This window comes from Elgaria multicarinata, chromosome 3 (genome assembly GCF_023053635.1).
Source record: "Elgaria multicarinata webbii isolate HBS135686 ecotype San Diego chromosome 3, rElgMul1.1.pri, whole genome shotgun sequence".
In the NCBI taxonomy this organism is placed as follows: domain Eukaryota; kingdom Metazoa; phylum Chordata; class Lepidosauria; order Squamata; family Anguidae; genus Elgaria; species Elgaria multicarinata.
This window is the reverse complement of record NC_086173.1, coordinates 104,211,180-104,228,676: the sequence shown is the minus strand read 5'-3', so window position 1 is coordinate 104,228,676 and position 17,497 is coordinate 104,211,180. Positions and strand designations below refer to the sequence as shown.

General features: G+C 42.7%; 1 protein-coding gene across 1 annotated transcript in view; it reads right to left on the bottom strand.

Annotated features, from left to right (window-relative positions):
* Positions 1-4,685, bottom strand: part of TWF2 (twinfilin actin binding protein 2) — a 66,610-nt gene extending 61,925 nt beyond the window's left edge. The window contains exon 1 of the mRNA XM_063121134.1: positions 4,516-4,685. Within this exon, the coding sequence (XP_062977204.1) occupies positions 4,516-4,540 (25 nt within the window). The 5' untranslated portion in view covers positions 4,541-4,685. The remainder of the gene's footprint in view (positions 1-4,515) is intronic.
* Between the last annotated feature and the right edge of the window lie 12,812 nt (positions 4,686-17,497).

Sequence of the window (17,497 nt, the reverse complement as noted above, 5' to 3'; positions counted from 1 at the left end):
TGCTAGACAAACGGGAAATATGCAATCCTACAAGTCTACTTAAAATAAGGCCATCACATTCAATGGGACTTAATCCCCAGTAAGTGTCAATAGGATTGTGAGTGGCATAGCCATGAGGAAGGGAACAGCCTGGCTTCAACTACCCAACAGAGGAGAATCGAGGATATAGTTAGCACAACTGACGAGAAATTCAAACTGTATTTTAAAGAAACTTGAGTTTCCTGCACTCCTAAAATATGGTGATCAAGACTGAAATCAGAAAAGCTGAAAAAGAAATCTGCAATGGTGTGCAGTTTTTCCACATTCTTTCCTTTCATAGACTGCCAGTACTGAACCTGGTGCTGCTTAATATTAAGAGGCCCAAGACATGGCTGACCTGCACTTATGGATCATAAGTATTCTGTGCATCACCAAACCTTTTCTTTAAACGAAAAAACAAAACAAAAAACCCCACTCCACATAAATGTGCCCTCTGGCACTTTTAATTAGAGTGTGAAAGTCTAACATAAGTGCACCAGGACTGCATTTTCTAGTGATGGGGCAATAAGGAAAACAGATCAGGTACTCATGGCTTGAGAGTTCCAGCTTCCCAAATGTTCTGGTTGATCAGGAAACTTTCCTTGTTTGTTTTTTTCTTAATTAAACTCCTTGTAGAGCAGAGACCAAGATACAGTTGGCTTCACTGCCAAGTAGAGATGGTTGAGCCACTAAGTAACAGGGACCATAAATTTGAGGTTCCTGCCAAAGGAATCTCACCAAGATGTTTAACAACAGGAAGAACTCAGGAAAGTCATGTTACATTACTCTGCATAGCCACCTCCTGAAGACAGCTGGGGGAAATCATCAGTACACAATTCACTGCAATTGAAATGGACAAAGCACTGAAAAATCTATAGCAGGTAACAATTCTGTATAGTCAAGAGTGGCGAAAAAGCTGACCCAGGAGGTCTTTAGCATCTCCAGTTTCGACATACTAATATTGATTATGTTACATAATTTATAGCGCATTTAAAACCTCAATTGAGATTTCAAGGTAGTTAAAAGTATATGGGAGGAGGGGTGGAGAGAGAAGAGTCTCTACAACCTATGTCTTCAGTTTGTTTACAATGACCAAGCCCTCACGTGAACCCTTCCCATTCCCACTGAAATCATGCACCTTCTTTGGAAGCAACTGAACAGTATGTCATGTCCTCTAAGAGACCTTTCAGAACATGAGTAATTTTCCTTGGCTCAATTTATTTATATCAAAGCAAAGTTAAATTTTCCCAGGCCAAGCATCAAAGTATTTAGATAGCTAAAGAAAATGCAAGGCTGTGATTTCACCAGGGACTATTTGTAAAATCCAAAGACACTGTGGTTCTTAACAGGGTTATTTAACTGTGATTCTTAATTCCAAATCAAAATTCTTGCATCGAGTTTGGTTACACAAGCCATACATTCCAGAGTCCTAAAGTTGAGCTCCCCTTTCCCATACTTTCACCTGTGGTGTGTTTGCTTTGAATTATGGGACATCACAAAACAGCCAAAGAGATGACAATGGTAATTTCAACGTCTTAGCAGACCAGTGCCTCAAATTTTGACCATGTCAAGGGTGGGTAACTTGTGGCCTACAACTCCCATCAGCATTAGCCACCATACTGAATGGTGAGGGATGATGAGAGTTGTAAGCCAAAACATCTGGAGGGCCACAAGTTGTCCATCCCTGATGGAAATACATCTGGAACAGGAGAGTAAGGAAGGAGTGATCAGTCACCCCATGGATGCACAGAAATTTAGGCCTTCTGCTTCAGTGCAGAGATACTGCAATTGCACTTACTGTAGCTACACAACCCAGATGACAAAACATACTAAAAAATATTTCACCAGACCAAATGTTCTGACCCATTATTTCTTCAAGTCTAGTCTTGTTCTTGGAATGTAGAAATAATCAAATATTAGACAACCACCTAAAATTTGGGAGACCACAAACTATGTAGGCTATTCTCAGACAGAAGCCCTCTCAGGAATTGGAAGGGTCATTCAGCACGCCTGATACCTACAAGCTACATAAAGCCTCCGACAATCCCAAGCTGCTCCCTGCTAGTCCAAATGGCGGACTGGGGACCAGCAAGATCAGCACAAGTGGCACAGTGCCCCCAAAAATATGCCCATGGCTCAAAAATACTGCATTGTTAGTTGGTTGCTTTTGCATGTGGTAGTGACTAGAACAGGAGGATCCGGATTCAAATCCAGAACTAACTAGGGTAACTTTGGGTGAGACACAGTCACTCAACCTACCTCACAGGGTTGTTGTGCTGATAAAATAGGGGTGGGGAAAGCCCATGTATACCTGAGCTCCATGGAAGAAAGGTGGAATAAAAACATAATAGAAACACATGTGTTCCATCAAGCTGGAAGCAGCTACATGTTCTCTGAAACATATGGCTAATTCTAACATAAATGTGCATAGATTTCTCCATAATGAATGGCCTTTAAATTGTTAGTGTGGGCTGTAGATGACATGCTTAAAGCAGCTGAAATGAATCATTAGATCTAAGTCGCCACTACAAATTACACATTCAAATGTACCAGGTGTTAATATACCTTGACTGTTACCAGTCCAGTGCCCATGAGATTGTTCTCTATGGCAAAATGCAAATGGTTTATTCAATCATCTCTTCAGGCATGGCAGCATCTCTCTTAGCAGTGTTCCTACATTATACATTTGAACCTGTTAAACAAATCCTGATCATCCCACCCCTGCATAATCTTTAAAATCTTAGTTTTGTGATGGTGTTGAAAATTAGAGATCCTGAATTCTCAAGGTTAAAGAAGGGGTGTGGGGATAGAGATAATTTGCTGGTCATTCTCTGAAGATATTTTTCTGGCTTCCAATCACAATTCTTGTTACTCCGTTTCATCCTGTTATATCAAGTTGTATCCTCACAGCTGTGCAATCAATCCTTCTCGGATTATTACGGCTTGCAGAGATTTCACTGCAGAACCTAATACATTCAATATTAGCAGCATGAGACATCTACAGTTGCTGAAAAAGTACTATTTGGAGGGTTAAAACTGATATGACATTAGGTTCGGATTAGGCCTCAGGTGTCATTCTGCAGCCTGACACTACCTCTGAAAATTCTCGGTAAGAAGTTAAAAATAGGATGACGGAAGGCATACAGATATGTAGTTACCATTAGTTTGGTCTTTACAATTCATATATATCATAAGCATACTATCATTTTTTGTAGTGATGAATGATCATATTCTGACAGCTTTCCAACTCAAATCCTGCATCACTTTTACCTTCTGCAGTGCTGCAATTCTTTGCAGCATGTATTTCAACAAAATCCTAGCATGTATCAACAATTCAATAAGATTTCTTGCTTTAGATTATCTTTTGTGTGATCTTTTGGAGAATGCTAAAGATACACACAGAGAGGCATAACACAAAGTAGTCACCTGCTAATGCAGAATTGGAAATGGCTCCTGCAATTATGATTCACACTGCAGAGCTAAACATGTTAAGATCTAATGAAGCAGCAGAAGAAAGGCTGACACATTTCAAATCCTTTGCAGAGCAGAGAAACACAAGGAGCCCCATCAATATACCCATGAAACAAGTACACCCACGTAGGATCAAAACAACCACTGTCACTGTTTTTGCAGGTTTTATAGGGTGGGGAGAGGGGATGTAGGCAGTGGAAGCTACTGCACACATATGAAGATCACATCTAAAACAGAAGATGCTAAAAACATGAGGAGGCTACCAGAAAACAACAGTCATCCAGAATTGATACCACTGCAGGCTGGATAACAAAGGTGATTGTGGGAAATGCTTTCTAGAAAATCTAGATGAGCAAGGACCATGAGGGGCTATGCAGAACATACCTGTTTTTACCCTGAAAAAACCACTCCAGGGAGAGGCAAGTTCTAGCTCCCCTGGGCTACTGATGGTACAGACTAGCACCTGAGAAAATGGATACTTGCAGGTAACTGCAGGCCATTTCGCATTTAGAAGTAAGGTGGGCTCAGTGAGGCACCCATTGCAATCTCTGGGAAGCAGCACCTACACACCACACATTATAAGCATAGGTCCCAAGATCACCAGGTACCCTTTATCTGAAAGAATGCCCCCCTTTGAATTGAACCCCCCCCCCGGGATATCAGGAATGCCTCCTTGCTTTAGAAGCTACACATATACACACACACACACGGAACAGGCGACAGGGCTTCGGCAGTGTCCCTTTCCAAACACCGAGCAGCAGGGTCAAGTTTAGCCATAGCCCCGCTGCATCCCGCTGCCAGCACCGCTCGCTGGCTGAGGTGCCGCCCGGACGAGGAGGGCAGAGTTACGGCGACCTGGGGGAAGCCAGACCAGACTGGGGTGCGGCTGCCTGGATGAGCAGCGGCTGTTGCCCGAGGCGCGGGCGGGCGGGCCGCTCGCTCCAGGCTTCGCAAAGCGGATTGCTTCGGAGGGGTGGGCGTAGGGGCGACGCGACGGCAGCCCTCGCGGGGTCCCCGCTTCCCTACCGTGGATGCCGGTCTGGTGAGTCATGGCTCCGAATCCGGTCCGCTTCGACCAATTTCCACCCGAACTCGCCGCTGTCTCCCGGGCAGGAAACGGCTCCGACTCCCGCACCGCCCGCTTCCGGGTTCCTGCTGACTGGCGCAGGAGGGGCTTGAGCGGGTCCGCCCGTGGGGAGGGACGATGGCGACGTAGGTGGGCGGCTGGGCGGCCAGGGAGGGATGTCAGCGCCGGGTTTGCCTGGCTGGAGGCGAAGGAGGAGTCAAACCTGTCCAACCATCGCGATCGCCCCCCATAATAGTGTGGCAGCATCAGCACCGCTAAGAAAGGTGGGAAGGGACGGTGGGGAGGGTGCATCATCATTATCAATAATATCTTTAAAAGAAAATGATGATGTAATAGGCGGATCCATGAATCAAAACACGATCCTCATAATTTCATATTATTTTTTTTAAAGGGGAGACCCGCACAACCATCATCCAATCACAGAGCACATCTGCTTCCAGGGTCTCAGACATAAAATCATGGTCCGGCACTCGTTGGCACAAAAACATGGATCCGACGCACAGATCTTCATGATTTTAAAGGCGTTCCCTTCAAAAATCATATGAAACTATGAGGATCCATGCCTCAGATCCATTTGTAAACCGCCCAGACAGCTTCGGCTATTGGGCGGTATAGAAATGCAATAAATAAATAAATTTCTTTGTGCCACGGTGGCGCCAATAACTGCCAGATCCATGATTTTTATTATTCAGTCCCTGGAGGCAGATTAAAAAGGAATCATTAAAATCAGTGGAGCTGCTCAGGTCAATAAAATACATCGGGGCACGTTGTGGAATTGCCTGGCTTTGGGGAGAAGTCGTTTGCTTGGATGCTTTACTGTTTACATTTCCTGGCACACGTGATATCTCTAGACCAGCCTTTGTTGGACTACAACTTCCACAGCCCCGGGCAGGGTGTTGTTAGGCCTGAACTTATGAGGCCCAGGGCCTGAGTGTACTCTCCATGGCCTTGGATCTGTTCTCAGTGAGTGTCCATTGGTGCCAATGGACATTTATTTATTTCAGCTTAGTTGCCATGTAGGAGGCAATTTCCAAAGGTGAGTGGGAGGGTTGACCCCCCTCCCCTTGCATGGCAGTTGAGCTTGGGGGCAACGACCACAACCCTTTTCATTGGTGCCAGACCTAGGTATTCCTAAGATCAGCTGCCCTGCAGGTAGGAGGTGGGATTTCCAGGGCGATCACAGTTGGGGAAGGAATGGAAGGTTATCCTGTGCACTTTACTCCCCCCACATCTCCCTTACAATTGTGTGGCAATTGTGCGTAGGGGAATACCTTCAATTGATGCCCATGGAAAAACCCACCCCTCCCCCAATTTTTTAAGCACTTAGTAAGGTGAGGCTGGGGGAGCTAGTAATTGTAGTCTTATCTGAAGGGCCCCATATTGAGAAGGACTGCTCTGCACTCAAACAAATAAAGAGTATAAGGAAAACTCTTCTGATGACGGAAGATGGGTAGGAAGGCATTCAGTTATACCCATCATTTTGTAAGGAAATGAAAGAGAGACATCATGGAGAACCCAAGGGCTGGCATTTTGGGCCTGGGCAGTGTGCAATGGTTTTCCTAGTGGTTTAACTGCCGAGTCCTTTAATGGAAAGATGAGTGAGTAACTGGGGGTTTCTGGAAGATAGCTTCTTGCCTGTGCATTACTGATCTAGCCCTGGAATGCATACAGGAATCACCTGTCTGTCAGTTTGGGAGAGGCAGCACAGAGCCCAGCAAACTTGGCCACAAACTTAAAGCAGCCTTAAGTTTGCCCTAGCCTTAAAGTAGTAGTCTTCATCCTTTGCAGACTTCACTGAGTGCTGGCCCTATTATTATGCAAAATGAGATGGCTATCTCATGTAGCAGATGCTGGGGAGTGGGAGCAGCAACAGCCTCCTCAGCTATTACTCTTGACCCCACCCCACCCCTACATTTCTCCTGAGCTTCCCTCTCTGACGCTTTCCAAACGCCTGAGCTTGTGTTCCAGTACCAGGCCTGACTTGGCTGGCTGTTTGCCTGGTCACTTTCTCCCAACATAGGGAAAGACCACTGACCAAGCAAGCAGCCAGCCCTGGCTGTACAGTCATGTGACTGTGGTGTATGTTTCTAGGAGGTGTACCAGATACCGCCTACAGGCTGGAGATCCACCATCCCTGGATTAGAAATTCACAGAGGTCCAGGGCTATCAATGGCTATTAACCATGTTAGTGAAACCACTGTATGGGAGACATAGATCTCTAAATAGCAAGTGCTAGGCCAAACCCTAGGAGAGGGCCATCGTTTTCATGCCCTGCTTGGGAATACCCAGAGGGATCTAATTGGCCGCTGTTGGGCCAAACAAACAAGCCAAAGAAGTGGAAGAGTGAACCAAATAAAAGGAGTAAGCCATGGCAAGTGCATTTGTCCCGGAACTTGCAAATCTTTTAATGTGGGATAGAGGGCTGTTATATCATTCATCCCAAAGGTATCCGTTTTAAGTGTGTGTGTGTGTGTGTGTAATAATAAGAACTTAATTATACCCTCAACAGTATTATACCCTCAAGAGGCAGATGGAGTTAATGGATACTCTTTCAAACAACATATCCAGGATGAGTGAACACACACGGCAGGATGGACTCACCTACTGGCATTCAGTTGAACACCTACTGAACAGGGGGTTTTTAAAGCAAATTTTCCAACTGCACAAATGCCCTGTCAGACACCACTACCTCTGCCCAAGCCAAACACATTATTTCTCTTTCACGACTGGGCAGATTATCACCAACACTAGTAGCACCTTAAAATTAAGACAGATTGACAGGGCCATATGGATACCCAAGAAGGACGACAGACCAAGAGAAATACACCACTGGTTGTTACCTACAGCCGCCAATTGAAACCACTGCAACGGATTGTCAGTGAACTTCAACCCATCATCAACGCAGATACTTCTCTCACATAAGACTTGGGAGGCAGACCAGTCCTGGCCTACAGACAACATCCCAGCCTGAAGTAGATGCTAACCAGCAGTAGTACACAGGACAGAGACACAGACAGAGGGACCAGACCATGCAATAGACCCAGGTGCCAACTCTGGCCCCACATCTATTCAGGCAACACTGTCACAGGACCCAACAACATCAATCACACCATGAAGGGCTCTTTGTGTTACATGCTATCCCTGACTTTGTCTATTGTTAAATTCTTAATAAACACATAACACGTGTCTTATTTTTTTCACCACTTTTTTCAACTGTACATTATCAGATTTCCAACTGCACATTTTGTGTCCAACTGCATACTAAAAAACACCTGCTACTGAAGGCATACATGCTATAACTAGTCTCTCCCACACTAGAGGCATTCAAAAGGCAGCTGGACAACCATCTGTCAGGGATGCTTTAGGGTGGATTCCTGCAATGAGCAGGGGGTTGGACTCGATGGCCTTATAGGCCCCTTCCAACTCTACTATTCTATGATTCTATGCATAGGGCTCTATCTTTGCAATTGTGAACCTTGCTGTACCAGAGCTCCCAATCATACAACACAGACAACCCTACATGTATACAGTTATAGATGTCTAAGCTTCATCCAGATGTTCATCAGAATGCACATAGGTTGGGGACAGGGCCTGCCACCACAATTTTGTTCGTATCCCATACGCAAACACACACTCATTCATCCTGGTAAGCGAAATAAATTTTACTCATCTTTCAACAGAAGAGATTGGGAGATTAAACACGTACAACATCTTATTCTTACAGTTCCAGGGGTTCTGAAAGAGAGCAGACTGTAGCTCATAGATTAGTGATAGAGGAGGCAGATCTCTGCTCTGCACAGTTCAAAAGGAAAGTGCAAGATTCACATTGGGATGAAAATAGAAACAGCATAGAATTTGCAGGGGCATTAATTACTTTTTCTGCTGGTGAGAGGATGAAGAAATTCATTGCCTTTGAAGAAATGAAAGGTCTAAGAATGCTGGGAGTTGAGAAGAGAAAGACAACTTTTGTGGACAGTCCCTTTGAACTAATTCCTAACAACAGGGGAGCACATTTATTTATTTATTATACCTTTAAACCACCCAGTACCCAGTTTCTTTTGGCGCACAACAGATTAAAAACAAAATACAAAAATAAAACAGTTAATAAAAGTTAGACCTGGCTGGCTCCCTTGGGAGGGGGCAGGAGAGTTGAGCAGTGAGAAGACAGAGAAAGAGAAGAGCTTTTCCCTGAGAGACCTGTGATGGTGTTTGCTGCAGAGCTGCCTTTTGAATTGAGTTGAAATGTTGTCATCCTAGATATGATTGTCTGTGGGCCCACTTTTCCCACCTCTTCATTAAAATTAACGTTGTTAGCCCCAAGAGAACTGCTGAGGGAGAAATACATGCTCACATAGGTTCAACAGTAACATCACTAGGACAACATGGGCCCCAGAAGAAAAGAGCCATCCATTCCCTCATAGATTTATGAAGAGGGACCAGAGAATCAAAGTGGTGTATTTGTCCCTTATAACTTGACTCTGGAAAGTATCTTAAACTATTGGGCTAATCTTTAACTTGTAAATCCATCAAAACTCCCAAGTTTCAACACCTTCCCCCTGTATATGAAGTAGAATATCCATGAATAGCCGCCCCCAGACGGTGGAATGGCCTGCTAGAGGCGATTCGTCAGCTTAAAGCTCTCTCTGGGTTTAAGACAGCCGTAAAGACTAGTCTCTTCCAGCAGGCCTACCCAGATGAACTTTAAACCTAAGAATTTTAAGATACTGTGTTTGTTATTTTAATATTGTATTGGTTTTATATGCTCTTTTACCTAATTTTATGTATTATATTGTGTTTGATGTTGTTCCCCGCCTCGATCCAGAGGGAGAGGCGGGTAATAAATAAAATTATTATTATTATTATTATTATTATTATTATTATTATTATTATTATTATTATGAGGAAAAATTGAGTTTTTGAAACAAATTAGTGAACCGTTTTTTCATAGCAGAATTCCGTTCTTCTATAGACACCATCATATTGGACATTATTCTATTTGGAATTACTGGATTGACTTTCTGTAATCATGAACTTTTCCATAAGTGAGTGTACATGCAGTGTTTTGATGCCACTTTACTGTATATAGTTTCAGGTATTTTAGCCTAGCCCTCCCCAACCTGGTGCTACAATCCCCATCATCCCCCAGCCAGCCATGCTATGGGAATTGTAATCCACCATACTGGGAAAGCAACACATTGGAGAAGGTTGCTTTAGTTTATACATTTCATATATTTTGATAGTCTGTTTTTAAAGTTTGCCTTTTTGCCAGTTTGTGCAATAATAAGACCATCTGTTCTGATGGGTGTTCTTCTGCAGGGTATTTCCTATCCAGTGCAGGAAGCAGGACGCTGGGTTAGATGAAGGCAATTATTTTCTTATACTGATCACTGATCTCTGTAGTCCTAATTCAATATCTTGCTCATAGAGTACCAAATTCATTCTAGCTGAACGTCATAACTATGTGTGTGTGGCAAAGTATACTGGGAAGCTACACTTAGTGTAAAACAACCTTATACATGTTATTTATTATACGCTGGTCGTAGGAATGCATGACCAAAAGGCATATACCATTACATTCAAGAGGCAGCTGGACAACCATCTGTCAGGGATGCTTTAGGGTGGATTCCTGCATTGAGCAGGGGGTTGGACTCGATGGCCTTGTAGGCCCCTTCCAACTCTGCTATTCTATGATTCTATGATTCTATGACAATACACCTTTTAATTTAATAATAAAAAAGAGTGCACCAGCTATTCAGATTCTGGGCCACTCCTAGATGGACAAAATGATGATTACAGTTCCACTCATTAGTAGTTCAAAACATGTTTCTTCCACTTCACAATCACCTTTGCTGGACATCATTCCAAACTCACAGACTTGAATTTACTTTGGTATTCTGCTGCCATCTGGTGGATTCATCAGAGCACTTTGCATCTCCTCTAATTCTGCAATTCTTAAGATTGTTGAAAGCCAATTTCTTTTGCAACTACAGTATTTGATCCTGTGTGTCTCCACAGTAACTTTGCTTTGAGGTGGTGGGTTTTCAGATAAATAAAAGTTTATATATTTATTTATTTATTTATTACATTTTTATACCGCCCAATAGCCGAAGCTCTCTGGGCGGTTTATCCACATGATGCTTGCCCAAAAATGTCTTTGAGTCTTCATAAGATGGTCCTGCTAGTCCTGGTGAAGACATTAGCATGACATAGAGTCTCGATTTAATGGAAGAGACGAAAGGAGCAAGGCAGCTTTATTGGGGATGGCAGGTAGCTGAACTGCAGCTTCCCTTTTTTAAAAAAATGAAATGAAGTCATTGTCAATGTATTTATTGTTCCAACCATTATGGCCATTGCAACATAAAATAAATTCAGTGTAGAAGGTGCACTCAAGTGCTGAAAAAGGGAAGCACAGGCACAAACTATGTACAGTTAAAGCTAAACACAAAATAGCTGTTTTTGTTGCTTGCTGGTTTTCTATTTTATTTTTAAAAATAACAGAATGTTTCTTTGGGGATCCTTATTTTAATATAAATAAAATTTGGCAGGGTAAAGGTGCCCTGCTAATGCCTACCTACCATCTTTTTTATTTTAAAGTTTAATGACTACTTTGGTGCTGAGTCTGTAGTTCACTTGTGCAGACAGAGGAGGAGCTCTCAGCCCTGGGAAAGCATAACAAATAGTAGCCAACTATAAATAAAACATTTTAAAAGACACAAAAAGGTGCAGAAACAGAAACTGGTAGTTGTATCCCTGACCATCACTATTCACATCAAAGGCATTTTTCTCCCAGTAGGGGGTCTGTAGAATGTGATGGTGCAGATAGCACAAGGCAATCACAACATCAGTGGATCTACTATCTGAGATCAGAATTTCATCTTCCCAACACGATCAAAAAATAATACTCATCCTACATGAGGAAAATGCTGTATACTCTCAGTGAAAGTGTAGTTAGCAAGTATCCCTAAATCACAATAGGTCTTTCAATATGTAATAAATTTCTGAAAGAAGCCCATCAGTTAATTGTCTGTTTCTTTGATGCACTGCATCTGTCTATTTGTGCACAAATACAATTTGTAATGCTGTTAACCATGCCATCAGTATGGAACAGAGAATTTCACAATTTCTTGGGCTCTTCTAGCCTATGTAATTAAGCAGTTTCTTCTTGCTTAGTTTTCCTCTTTTTATGAGTGTGTGGTTGTCCCTTCTGGCTTCTGTGATCCTGGTTTAGTTTATGGTTGCTTTTAACACCTATCAATACTTTCTTGGAAAGACATCCCATTAAACATCATGTGTTTTAGGCTGCAATCTTATACAAACTTACCTGGGAGTAAGTCCCACTGAAATTGATAGAAGGGAAGCTCTCATTAAGAACCACCAAATGTATCAATGGACCCATAATTGTTGTAAAATACACACATGAAATTCAGGATAAGAATATGGTTTATATACTAAAAATGTATGTAGGTACATCTACTCCAAACTAAACTTGCTGTGGCAAGTGAAAGCACAAGGTCTCAAGTTGTCAAAGGACCATTCGAGTCTTGAAAGTACAATCAGGTGTGGGAACATCCAATACTATTAAATGCAAGAAACTCTGTTACAAGGATACAGCATTGCTAGAACATAGGCATAGCAATGCTGCAAACACAGGGACCCTGTTCAGACAATATGCTAAACCACGGTGGTTAAGCATTTTGAGTTAAACATTATGGCTTAGTGTGTCGTGTGAACTGTGACTTAGCATGTCATGTGATCTATTCCTTACCATGGTGGCTACATAACCACCGTTTAAACATGCTCACTAACCATTTGCTTCAAAAGGGTTAGTGGCTTAACCATGGCTTAGCAAGTTGTCTGAACAGGCCCAACGTTTCAAATGATAATATACAATTAGCTATATTCAGGAATGTAAAATGGTGTGCATATAGAAATTAGTACAGTTCAAGAATGTGCCATTTTAACAAATAATAATAATGATAGCAAACATAAATGATATACATCTTATACCCCACAAGTATAATTACTATTAAAAATGTCTTTTGATGATAATAGTTAATAGCATCATACAAGAATGGATTCAGTTCATAAATATCACTGTTCAGCAAATGATAATAATAGTGGGAAACAGTAATTATTTGACAACAATTCTAGAGTTTAATGCCGTTTCTGTGCTTCATCAGAAGAATGAAACTATTGTTTATGTGCAATCAATATGTAACCAGATAGTATTCCTCTCAAACACCACGCTAGGTTCAAAGAAACAAGTCAGGGAGGCAAGTGTCTAAAGCAAATATTAATCATCACAATAAGTTTACTTATACCTTAGATTGGTACCTTGGTAAGCAATTAGAGACACTTGATTGGAGTGCTGATTTAGGCTCTTGTGAGAGCTATTTTTGCCTCCCTATCTTGTTTCTCCAGAACTGTTTTGTTTGAGAGGAGTCTACATATTTAAGAAGAACTAGAAGGCATTCTGCACCGGTGGAACCATTAGAGTTAAGCAACCGCTTTCAGCTTCTGGAGGATGAGACTGAAGGACAGTTTGCAGAGGAAGAAGTACAGGAGACACCGTGCAACAATGACCAAGAGGCAGAAGGTAGGTCAACCAAGAAGAAGAGAAGAGTAGTCATTGTGGAAGACTCCCTGCTGCGTGGGATTGAAATCCAAGTATGTCGTGAAGACCCATGGACTCGCCAGGTGTGCTGTCTCCCTGGAGCACAGATTAGAGATGTGACCAAAGCTCATAAAGCCCACGGACACATACCCCTTTCTTCTCATCCATGTGGGAACAAATGATGTCGCCAAGCAGAGCTACGAAGAAATCATTTCAGACTTTGAAGCTCTGGAAAGGAAACTGAAGAACTTTGGGGCCCAGGTAGTTTTCGCATCCATCCTCCCGGTTCTTGGAAGAGGATTAGAAAGGGAAAGAAAAATACTCCGGATGAACGACTGGCTACGAAGGTGGTGCCGACGTGAGAGTTTTGGATTCTGGGACCACGGGCTATGCTACTTGGAACATGGACTGCTGGCAAGGGATGGGTTGCACATCACAAGGGCTGGAAAGAATCTGTTCGGCCACAGTGTGAAGAACTTGATCAGGAGGGCTTTAAACTGAATCTTACGGGGGCGGGAGACGTAAACTTCGAGGCAACAATGGATGAACGCCAATGCACCATAGTACAGAGAACAGCTCCAATAGTGCCCCAAAATAGTGTCCGCAACAATGTAGGAACAAAGCCAGACTATAAAACACATGGTCTTCAATATCTATATACTATATACTAATATACTAAACAAACAGAACGAACTTGAACTCTTATTACATGAAGGCAAATACGACTTGATAGGTATAACTGAAACTTGGTGGGATGACTCCCATGACTGGAATATAGCAATTGAAGGATATAACTTGTTCAAAAAGAACAGAAGAAATAGAAAGGGAGGTGGAGTTGCACTATATGTTAAAAATACCTATCCCTGCACAGAAATACAGGCGGATCAGACTGGGAGCCCCATCGAGAGCATCTGGATTAAAATAAATGGGGCAAGGAATAAAAAGAACATGATAATCGGAGTCTACTACCGACCACCCAATCAAGGAGAAGACGAGGACGAAACTTTTGAGAAACAAATTGCCAGTGTTTCAAGGAAGTGTGATGTAGTAGTGATGGGGGACTTCAATTACCCTGATATCTGTTGGGAGACCAATACTGCCAAAAGCAGCCCTTCCAAGAAATTCCTGACATGTGTGGGTGATAACTTTCTCCTACAGAAAGTGGAGGAAGGAACTAGAGGATCGGCAATCCTTGACTTGATATTGACCAATAGGGATGACTTAGTGGATAAAGTGGCAGTTACGGGAACTCTGGGAGAAAGTGACCACGTCATACTTGAATTCTTGATTATGAAGGAGACAAAAGTTGAGTGTAGCCATACACGTATTCTGGATTTTAGGAAAGCTGATTTTAATAAACTCAGAACTATGATAAGTAAGGTCCCATGGCAAATGAGCCTAATGAGAAAAGGAGTGCAGGATGGGTGGGAGTATTTAAAAAAGGAAATTTTAAAGGCACAGTTACAAACAATTCCAACAAGGAGAAAAGATAGAAGACAACAGAGGAAACCAATGTGGCTCCACAAAAATCTTAGAGATTACCTAAAAACGAAAAGGGATACATATAGGAAGTGGAATGAAGGCCAGGCTACAAAAGAAGAGTACAGACAGGTGGCGCAGAAGTGCTGAAATGGCGTCAGGAAGGCTAAAGCTGAGAATGAGCTGAGATTAGCGAGGGATGCTAAAAGCAATAAAAAGGCTTTCTTCAGATACGTGAGTAGTAAAAGACAGAGGAAAGAAATGGTGGTTCAACTGCTTAATGAGGATGGCAAATTGATAACAGATGACAAAGAAAAGGCTGAAGTGCTCAGTTCCTACTTTGCCTCAGTCTTCTCCCAAAAGCAGGTCTATGATCCCCCTGGAAAAAGTGAAGCAGAAGTTGAGGGGGCAGAATTGCAGTTTGAGATTGATAAACAAATGGTCAAAGAACACCTAATTTCCTTGAATGAGGAAATAATCTCCAGGGCCCAATGAACTGCATCCTAGAGTAATGAAGGAGCTAGCAGAAGAACTCTCAGAACCTTTGTCTATTATCTTTGCAAAATCATGGAAGACGAGTGAGGTGCCGGCCGACTGAGGAGGGCTAACGTTGTCCCTATCTTCAAAAAGGGCAAAAAGGAGGAACCTGGGAACTACAGACCAGTCAGTCTGACATCCATCCCTGGGAAAATTCTGGAGCAGATTATAAAGAAGTCAATCTGTAAACATCTTTAAATCAATGCGGTGATCACTAGACGCCAACATGGATTTGTCAAGAACAAGTCCTGTCAGACTAATTTGATCTCAATTTTTGATAGGGTAACCTCCCTTGTGGACTGTGGGAATGCTGTGGACGTCATATATCTTGACTTCAGAAAAGCTTTTGACAAAGTAACCCTAACCCTAACCCTTTCCAAATTAATATTCACACATCAGCATTTTTCTTCTTTGCTTCAGCAAAGTTACTAAATCTGACAAAACAGCAATATCTGGGGCAGAGGCCTCTTTCTTTAAGCTGGTGGAGGCGGTGATAATCAAACTTTGCTTAGAGATCTATATACACTTAGTGAGCTCTTTCTCTCCCCCCCTCTCTATTGGGAGGGTTAAATTAGCCTCCTTCACTGGCAGGAACCCAAGCCAGATGGTAGCCATGAGCTACGGCTGACCTTGGGTCTCTTCACTAAAGATCAGCTAGAAGCTGGGAGAAATGCATGCTACTGAAGCAGCACTACACAGAAGGCCCACTAGGGTGTCATGTGGATTAGGGCATGGAAGAGAACAACTGTGACTCAACCACTAGCTCTTCAATATACCACAGTTTTCCTCATTTTCACTACAGTGATTCAGAACCATATTGATAGGCTTGAATTTACAATAATAAAAGCAACAATACAATGCATTATACTGCAGCGGCCACCAGTGAGGGAGGAAGCAGCAGCCAGGCACCTCTCCACCGGGCCTGGGTCCAGCTCCAGCTGAGAGCCCCCTCCCTCCTGCTACCAACTGTCTCTGGAGAGGCCACCAGTGAGGGAGGAAGCAGCAGCCAGGCACCTCTCCACCGTGCCTGGGTCCAGCTCCAGCTGAGAGCCCCCTCCCTCCTGCTGTCAACTGTAACTGCTGAACTTTGCAACTAAGATTGTAGTGCCTGAATTTGCTTTCCTTTTCCCCTCCTCCTCCTCCCTCCCAATCCCCTTTCCTTTTGTGTCATGTCTTTTAGATTGTAAGCCTGTGGGCAGGGACTGTCAAGAAATACTTTTGTAAGCCACCGTGAAAGCCTTTTTTAGCTGAATGGCGGCATAAAAATTCTTAAATAAATAAATAAAATAAATATATTGCAATCCTATGCCTGTTTCAACAGGAAAAAAATGTCATGTAACTCCCAGCATGTCCCAGCCATCCATGCTGGGAGTTGTAGGAGTGTTTTTCTTTTCTTTTCTGGGTAAACATACATAGGATTGCACCCTTCATCTTTTTTCCTTCTTATATGTATTTGGTTTAATCTCCATTCATGCTTACAATGTGTTCCCATAAGTGCAAATTTATGGGTATAATTTGTTATGCGACACACCCATATAAGAGCTAGACAGCTAAATCGATGTATTTAGCACATTTAGGCTGAAATTCTATGCAAATATACCTTGAGTAAGCCCCATTGAACAGAGTGGAGCTTACTTCTCTGTAGATATGTATAGGGTTGTGTTGTTACTCGCACTTTCTAACACCAGACACTGCCAGCAATACAAGCACTTCTTCACCATCATCACTTGTCAGACCAATTAGCCCTAGTTGTAATATAATTTGTGTATCTGTGAAATTAAGGTGTGTGGGTTTGTTTGTTTTTAAATTTGTGAAGCTAAGGTTAAAGAAGGACTGCGCCTTGCAAGAAACCCAGATATTAACTATGTCCCCATTTCACTCAGGCAACAGTAATACAGGACCAACTAATTCACCCCGATGTGATAAATGCTACCTTCTGCTGCAGGTCAAACACAGGATAAACTGTTCAGCCCCTATGCATAAGAATAAATGGCCACAAGTCTGACATAAAAAAATGGCAGCCTTTCAGGGCCAAATGACACTTGATACAGGTGATCCATGACTGGATCTCCTGATGTCTATTTATTTTCCTACAAGTAGCCATGGGAGGGGGGTGGATTGGGGCAGAGGAACAGCAAAAGAGATCTTAGACTTTAACCCTTTTACTCCTGGCCAACTCCAAGATGCAAATCATGGGAGGGGATTACTGGGATGCCTGCTTTATCTTTTCCTGTCTTCTTGTTGTTCCCTGCCTGCATGGATCACTGACCTCATGGCTGACCTCAGCCATC